The sequence below is a fragment of the Galeopterus variegatus genome, unplaced genomic scaffold, assembly GCF_000696425.1.
Source record: "Galeopterus variegatus unplaced genomic scaffold, G_variegatus-3.0.2 Scaffold6895, whole genome shotgun sequence".
Lineage (NCBI taxonomy): Eukaryota > Metazoa > Chordata > Mammalia > Dermoptera > Cynocephalidae > Galeopterus > Galeopterus variegatus.
The window spans coordinates 40,194-48,328 of record NW_007733006.1 but is presented as its reverse complement, the minus strand read 5'-3'; the positions used below and the strand labels follow the sequence as shown (position 1 = coordinate 48,328).

At 38.2% G+C, this 8,135-nt stretch overlaps 1 protein-coding gene across 3 annotated transcripts in view; it reads right to left on the bottom strand.

The window, feature by feature from the left end:
- LOC103606856 (lysine-specific demethylase 5D) overlaps positions 1-5,562 on the bottom strand; it is a 53,669-nt gene extending 48,107 nt beyond the window's left edge. For 2 of the 3 annotated variants that reach the window (XM_008591394.1, XM_008591393.1), the window contains exons 1-5: positions 5,295-5,562; positions 4,042-4,119; positions 2,939-3,061; positions 2,500-2,670; positions 1,430-1,561 (exon numbers count right to left, since the gene is read on the bottom strand). In XM_008591394.1, the coding sequence (XP_008589616.1) occupies positions 1,430-1,561; positions 2,500-2,670; positions 2,939-3,061; positions 4,042-4,119; positions 5,295-5,444 (654 nt within the window). In that variant the 5' untranslated portion in view covers positions 5,445-5,562. Of the gene's footprint in view, positions 1-1,429; positions 1,565-2,499; positions 2,671-2,938; positions 3,062-4,041; positions 4,120-5,294 lie in introns of all 3 variants that reach the window. The other variant, XM_008591395.1, reaches the window with a different exon arrangement.
- Positions 5,563-8,135: the final 2,573 nt, after the last annotated feature.

Genomic DNA, 8,135 nt, shown 5'->3' with positions numbered 1-8,135 from the left:
GAAACTAGACCCATACCTCTCACCATGTACTAAAATCAACTCAAAATGGATCAAGGATTTAAATATACACCCCGAAACAATAAAACTTATTAAAGAAAACATAGGAGAAACCCTTCAGCAAATAGGGCTGGGACCAAACCCAATTAAAAAATGGGCAAGAGAGCTAAGCAGGCATTTCTCTAAGGAAGATATACAAATGTTTTCACATCTTAAAAAAATCTTTCTGGGGCCGAGCCCGTGGCACACTCGGTAGAGTGCAGCACTGGGAGCGCAGCAGCGCTCCCGCAGTGGGTTCAGATCCTATGTGGGGATGACCGGTGCGCTCACAGCGCTCACTGGCTGAGCGCGGCACGGCCGGTCTCAAAAAAAAAAAAAAAAAAATCTTTCTGTCTGAAAGAGAGTGCCTCTCCCCAGGCTATTCAATTATTAAGAGATAGCAAAGGGCACAGTCGGAGCATGTCTTTGATATGCAATCTAACCAATCAGAGCCCCATCTCTTCTATCTGATCATCCATACACCCCAGGAAACAATATTTCTCTGCCCTAATTATATTAGGGCCAGGTGCCAGGTATCTAGAGACCACCCCTATATCCTAGAGCCTGCAAAAATTACTCAAACTAGCCAATCCTAAGCTGTCTACCTGCCCTTTCCTGTAGAAAACTCCAATAAAAGCAGAGCCCTAATGTTCTACCCTGTTCTTTCTCCTTCTGCTTTCTGACCAATGCGGTATTTCCTTCCCTGTAACCCTCTGTAAGGCATGTGGTAACTCCCTCTCTAGAACCTGTAAGTACTTTGTTTTCCTGAGCCTCTCCTATGTCTCCCCTTGTCACCATACCTTACTGACCATCTCATGAAAAGATCACAGAACAAAAACCAACAGTTCAAAAAAACAACTGTACAGTGTGCTCTAGAAAAAACATTTTATGATTAACTAAAAACCATATTAAAAGAATGTTTGTTTTTAAAAAGTATAAAAGCAAAACTACAAAAACACTGTAAACAATAATCATGAACAAAACTCACTATTTCCAATTAATTCCATCTTGAACCAACTATACATAAAAAAATAATGCCTTGGGCTGGCCCGGTGCGCCACTTGGGAGCGCAGCGGCACTCTCGCCGAGGGTTCAGATCCCATGTGGAGACCGGTTCCTGCTCACTGGCTGAGCGCGGTGCAGGAGCAACACCGAGGGTTGCAATCCCGTTGCTGGTCCTCGGTACGGGCGCGACACCGAGGGTTGCGATCCCGTTGCTGGTCCTCGGTACGGGCGCGACACCGAGGGTTGCGATCCCGTTACCAGTCAGTAAAAAAGATAAAAAAGGAAAAAAATAAAAATAAAAAAAAATAATGCCTTACAGAAATAGATTTTCCTCAAGTGCAGGTTCCAGATGAACTTTGGCAGCTTATAGAAACAAAATGACACTCACGTCAGGATGCAGTCTTTTTGCTCGCCGACTGTAGTTGCTGAACTTTGAAGGCTGAACAGACTGTCTAAGCGGGATGCTGTGGGGTTTGTATTCCTTGTCTTTTTCCTCATTGTCAAATGGGTGTGTGTTACACTGCTAAACATGAAAAAAAAAATGCAGGATAAGGAATTGAGTCACATTTGCAGTTAGCAAATGACTAAATGATTCCTTCATCCTAAACCTCTGGTGAAGAAAGCTGTAGTTTTGCTAAATTTACACAAATCCATCCCTCTTTTTCTCTGGAGTGATAAAACACATATCCTGAAAACTACCCTGTGCTTTTTTGCTTATGAATGAGCAGTAGAATATAGTGAAAAACATGGTCTTTAAACCACCTAGATTTGAACCTAGGTTTATCACACTTATTCTGTACGCCTTATTTAAAAAATAGTGGACCTCTCCTTGTGCTCCAATTTCCTGGTCTGAAAAACACATAATAAAAATATCAAATATCAATCCAATGGAAAGTGCAGATTAAATAAAATGTGTTTATACACATATATACACACACATAGTTCTTAACAAAGTTTCTAAAACAGTGTGTTGTGGATTATAAAATCTAAAAATTTATTCAAACAAACCAGCTAAATCAGTTCCAACTTCTAGAGGTAAGCCTGAGTAATACCAAGATCTTCTCCCTAAACTCCCTCTATGTATACCACTCTCAGAAGGCTTAGTAATTTCATAACGTGATTATCTTTCTCATGAAGGACAATCTAAGATAGCAATTTCTTTTCTCTAACTTCTACTCTAAGATACCGACCATAAAAACATCTTAGTAGAACAGCAGTCTACTAAGATAGAGGAAATGGACACTGTAGTTCTCATCTAGCTAACCTAGAAAGTATGAAACTTCTTTATACAAACGTGCTAAAATATATTTTCCAGTGTCAATTCCTGGAACTCCTGATACTATCAACAGACTTAAAGTCTCTAAACCTTGACTATTAAGGAGAAAAACCCAACCCAGAAAGGAGAAGAACAAAAAGAACAAAACCACATTTGGCCCCCAACCAGCCAAGTGCCCTCACCACAAGGTTAGCTCCAGACTGAAACATTTCATAAGGGTAAATAATGCGTTCATAGTGAGATCGTAGCAGGGAGCCAATGTTTTTGCCTGGTGGGTAGCTTAGGCGCTGGGCAATTCGGGCCCACCGCCGATGCTTGCAGATGGCTTCATAGCCACCTTCTTCCATCACAATCTGAAAGTATAAGAAAGAGTATGAATGAACTGTGAACAGACTGCAGAAACCTGAAAATACCAAAGAACATTGAAATCTGGGAGCTGTGCCCTCCCCCACAATACCAACTACTCCAAAACTCAAAGACTGTATCAAGAAATGCTGCCAGGTTCTATATTCTCTCTTTCCTGGGCATTTCTTCACCCAACCTTTAAGTTCTATCACAGAGGAACTCTCCCTCCCAAAGCTTTTTCATTTGTTTCACCTTTTGAAAGCAGACTACTCTTACCTTACTAAGGCTGTAAAGGTCCAAAATCCTCCGCTCTACATTGGGAATCTTTAATGAAGAGCCTTGGATTTCCCAGAATTTTGCAATCTGATCTAAATAGTTCAATTTCACTCTGGTCTGAGCCTGGAGAAGAGAAGACTCCATGAAGTTGGCTTACTCCTTAACCTGACTTTGATCCACCATGAAACAGATGAACAAGCATTGTTCTATAGTACCTACATTTTTCTACTAATGCCCTAGAGCCAAGTCTTCACTGCCGCACTAACCACTGGTATCCACAAAAAACTCAAATAAGCTGAATCTTTAATCTGTCTGGAGCTTTAAAGGTGATGCCATAGAGTCAAAATCCTTCATCCCTAAATTTAAAGAACTATGCTTAGAAAAATGTCTTGACCAAGACTATTTAGCACTTAGGGTCAATCTAATATCTTCTGTAAGATACCCATGTAAAGTATGTAAATACACAACCAAAGGGACTAAAATATTTTTTTATAATAGTCAGAAACGTGGACATGAAACTATCCTTCCTTAGCCTGATCCACATAGAGCTTCCAGCCACTGATCATAGTTAAAATCCTAACGGCAAAAGAAAATGCCAAACCATTCACACACTTTCTAAATGTAATACTAAGCTGAATATGAAGACTTACTTGACTGCTTTAAAAAGCAAGCTTTGCCTTTTATTACCCATTCATTCAAGAAGAACATATGTAATACCAGCAGCCTTGTGCTGCAAATTTAAAAGATCTTATTTGTGCATTGAACTCTGCTTTTTCGAAGTGAGGGAAAATCCAAAATGATACAATATGTGAGTATTTTCTTAATAACTTTCTAACTTTAGCACATTCCATAGCAGAAGAATATGTCATCCATTTCCAGAAAATTAAAGCATTCTTCATGTCCTGTCATTCTGCAAACTCTAATGATATATTTTACAGAAAACCTTCCCCAAGATCAATATTCTGGGAAGTGATGAAGTTGGAATCAGAATTAAGTATATTTGATTTCAAAGTCTCAATTCTTACCTACATTGCTATAAAACTACAAGTAAGGCAAAATTAGAGGTCTCCATTCCTGTATAAAAGTGTGCCTCCCAACCTTACCTCTAGTTCATTTAGCCTCTGGATTCGAGGAGTAAATCTGAAGTTGTCAACTTCCACTGCAAAAGGAGGTTGCCAGTCCTAGAAAAAAATAAAAGGACCTGGTAATTAAGGCACAACAAAAACTAAAGATGGTGAGAACCAGAATCATTTGCTTCCACCTTAGGATTTCCCTGTTTTAGGACTCTTGTGGTTGCTTTTTCTGAAGCCTCTGAAGGTCTCAAAGGATTGCCTGTTGACAACTGGGTCACTACAAGCAAAAAAAAAAAAAAAATTCTACTGACCCAAAACTCTCCTTGGTATGTCTCCATAAACAATTGAAAAAACCCCTAAAACGAAGAGCAAAACAAAAAATCACCAATTCAGGCCTAGAAGCTGACTTAAAAAAGAATGAGGTACACCCAAATAAAAACTAGCCCATTTGCGTTATGAGGAGAATCCTTGCTAAACTGAAGATAAACATAACGTGCGTAAGAAATTGTTTCATTTTTACACCTAAGCCATTAACTCTTCCTATTCTTGGTAGTTTGGAATAGCTGCAAGTAATCAATGTATAATTACCAATATTGAGAGAAGTATGAACACCTGAATAGAAGAAAACAAGCGCAGTCTTAGGTTGAACAATTGAGAAAAGAACAGCATGCTGTGTAAAAAGCTGACATCAACTCTGGATGTTAAGTTAGTCGTTTAAGATGATGGCCCCAAGCTAATTTCGGCTTGTATTCTTAATTAAGCCAAAGTTCTGTTAGTTTCTAGTAGTAGTTCTGAGTATACCAAATGAGGAGGAAAGGCCTCTAAAGGAAACAATTCAAAGTTAACTGGTGGTAAGGATTCCTTTACATACTATGTACGTTTGGTACATACTCCCGAGATCATATGAAAGAAAACACCCTGTGGTAAGTAACTATTTGCACAAAATAGTGTCACTTGTTCTTTGTTTTTGTTAGGTATCAAATATTTCTGAACATATTACATTTTTTTAGTTTAAATATAAAACAAGTAAATACTTCTGTATCATAAATGGGTGTAAGAATGACTATATAAAAACATTTCGAGTCAGACCTTTTTTCGCACCTAAAACAGATATTTGTAACCCCACGAATCTGGCTATGGGATAGTAGTTTTCTGACGCCAGCATTTTAAGGAGTCAATGAACCGCTATGGGTTGTGGATCTAAATCTAAGGCCTTGTCAAGCCATACAGTGTTCCCACCTCAATTAACCCCTCCCATTCCAAGTTTTACTTCAAAGGCTTACCGCGGGCGGGCGGATCTTGCAAATGCCAGATTTCTCGGCGATAGGCCTAATTTTCGCAATGTAACCAAGCGGGTCCAGGAATTCTGCCCAGCTGGGCTCAAACACCGGACATTCCGGCGGCGGTAGGAAGTTGTTGGACCCCGACTCCATGTTGGCTTAGAATGTTACGCTATAAAATAAGATTCAACCTTTCTTGAAAGGCGCATGGATCCTTCAGGTGACAACTACGACCCAGAGGAAGTTCATTTTCTTCCAAATTTCAGTGTTACTTCATTAGTGTAGCTGCCTACCAGTCGGCGCGATTCTTCGCCTTACAACCACCATTTTGAACTCTTAGCTTTTCCTTCTTCTACATGTCGTGTCAATCCGCGGATAGCTTCTCGTTGCATTACCTTTAAACCTTACAAACGTACTTCATGTTAAGTACAAGTTGAAGACAAGTGAAATAAGTTCGCCGCAAGAAAATAGCCACAAAGTAGTCACTCGACCAATATTACGTGTACCAGCAACGAAACGTTAGAGCGAGATCGTAAATAGTACTGCCGGATCTTTTTTAATGAAACCACTGCGCATATTACGCCTGCGCATTAGATGAAAGGACAATGAAAGGTGCCAGTATAGTTGAGCAAAGGCTTCTCCAGCAAAAGTCTACCTTTGTTGAAATGCCGATACAAATGCTACTTCATCTTCTTCTTTTTTAAATTCCAGTGCAAGCCGCGGCATCCCGAGTGCGCGTAAAAAGTCTATGGTAACAGACTTTTAAAACTTACCTAGTTCCCAGCTCCATACTTCACCTTGATGTGAAGAAAACGCGGGATGGACTACAGTTTTACAACCTGGAGACCATCGTACGGTATAATGTTAATTTTCGTGTACACTATTTCACTTGCAATACGTCTGCCATGTGTATATTTCTTATCACTACATTTTTACCAAATGAAAATTGGACTTCATGACAAAAAAAAGTAAAAAAGCTTTTATAAATACTGTTTCCAAACATGTGATGCATTCCAGCTAAAAATAACTAAGGAACAGAGTAAATTAAAAAATATTTACAAATATTTGGACAGACAATAACATTGACCTTTCAGTGCAACACTCTTAACTACCGTGCAATTAGCTTAAAAAAAAAAAAAAAAAAAAAAAAACACATTGCCTAAACTTAGCTATAGTATGGGAACTAAAAAATTGGTTGTCTTTTTATAAGAACAGACTTCTTGCGTAAACAGAAACTGACCGTGTATCAAATAAAACGTATCAGGCGCTAAAATAAAATAGATGGTCACATTTCGCAGAAGAATGCCATTTTTGTTAGAGTAAGACAAAGGGAAACTGTTTGATCGTAATACTAAGGAAAAAACTCATTTGGGAGCAGTACCCAGACCATACCTCGTCTCTAGTTTTTTATTCATTAATCTTTAATAGACAAAATCGATTTTCGGATGCAAAACTCTTTCCTTTTCTTTAATTCATCGTGAGGTTTTATTTTAAAACAAGCTGTTACACTTTGATGTATATTTTATTTACAGTATTTTACATCTAGGTTAATAAGTGAAATTTGCCATAGCATATAAGTATTTTTATATTATTTTAAAATAAGTTTTAAACTTCTAAAATTTATTTTGCAATGCCTTCTTAATCTCTAAATTTTTTAATAATATGCAAAAATTAGGAAGTATCTGTTCGTTCCTTTAAAAGTTACTTTAAAAAATTAACTGTTGTAGCTCACATTTCAAAGGGAACTCAGAAAAAAATCTTTCCTTTAAGGTTTGTCCTATATGAATACTGTTTCACTTTATGCTGTTCTTAGCATTTTTTTTTTTCAGAATATCATCCACTTCATCTAGATATTCAGCTTTGCCATTTTATTAAAGTAGATTTTATTATTTCTGTTTAAAATGTTATCTTTCTCCATTTTTCAGTTTTCATCTTATCAGAGTTTTATGTACATGTTTTTCACTTATTTCATAAAATCTGACTTATTAAAGTTTTTCCTATATTATTAACCTTTCGAATGGTCAGATCTTTCTACTTTTTCCCCATAATTCTGAAATAGCTTTTTCTAAAACAGTTTTATTGAGGGATAATTCACACACCATGAATTTCTCCACTTTGAAGTATACAATTCAGTGGTATTTAGTATGTTCACAGAGTTGTGCCACATCTGTCAAATTCCAGAACATTTCATCACCCAACGGCAAATTCTATGCTTCGTAACAGTCGTGTTTCACCTTTACTATCACTAATCCACTTTCTGTCACTAAGGATATGAATATTCAGGACATATCATTAAAATGGGTTTTTCTTATTCATTTACATTTGGGCATATTTAAGTTGTTTCTACATTTAACTATTATGCATAATGCTGATATGAACATTTGTATGCAGTTTTTTGTGTGCATATTTTCTTTTACTTTTGGTTACACACTTAAGAGTAGAATACCAGGGTTATAAGGAAACTCTAGTTTTTTTTTTTTTTTTTTTTTTTTTCTCTTTCCGTGTCCGGCAACGGATTGCAACCCTCAGTGTCGCCCCCGTACTGGACCCGGACCGGCAACGGGATCGCAACCCTTGGTGTCGCTCCCGTGCCTCGCTCAGCCAGTGAGCGGGAACCGGTCTGTATGTGGGATCCGAACCCTCGGCGGGAGCACCACCGCGCTTCCCAAGTGACACACACTATAGCAGTGCGCCACCAGGCCGGCCCGGAAACTCTAGTTTTAAACTTTTGAGAAACTGCCACACTGTTCTCCAGAGTATCAGCATCATTTTAATTCCCTCCAAGAGTGGAAGACAGTTCAAGTTTCTCCACATCCTCACTAACAACAGTTATTATCTGACTTA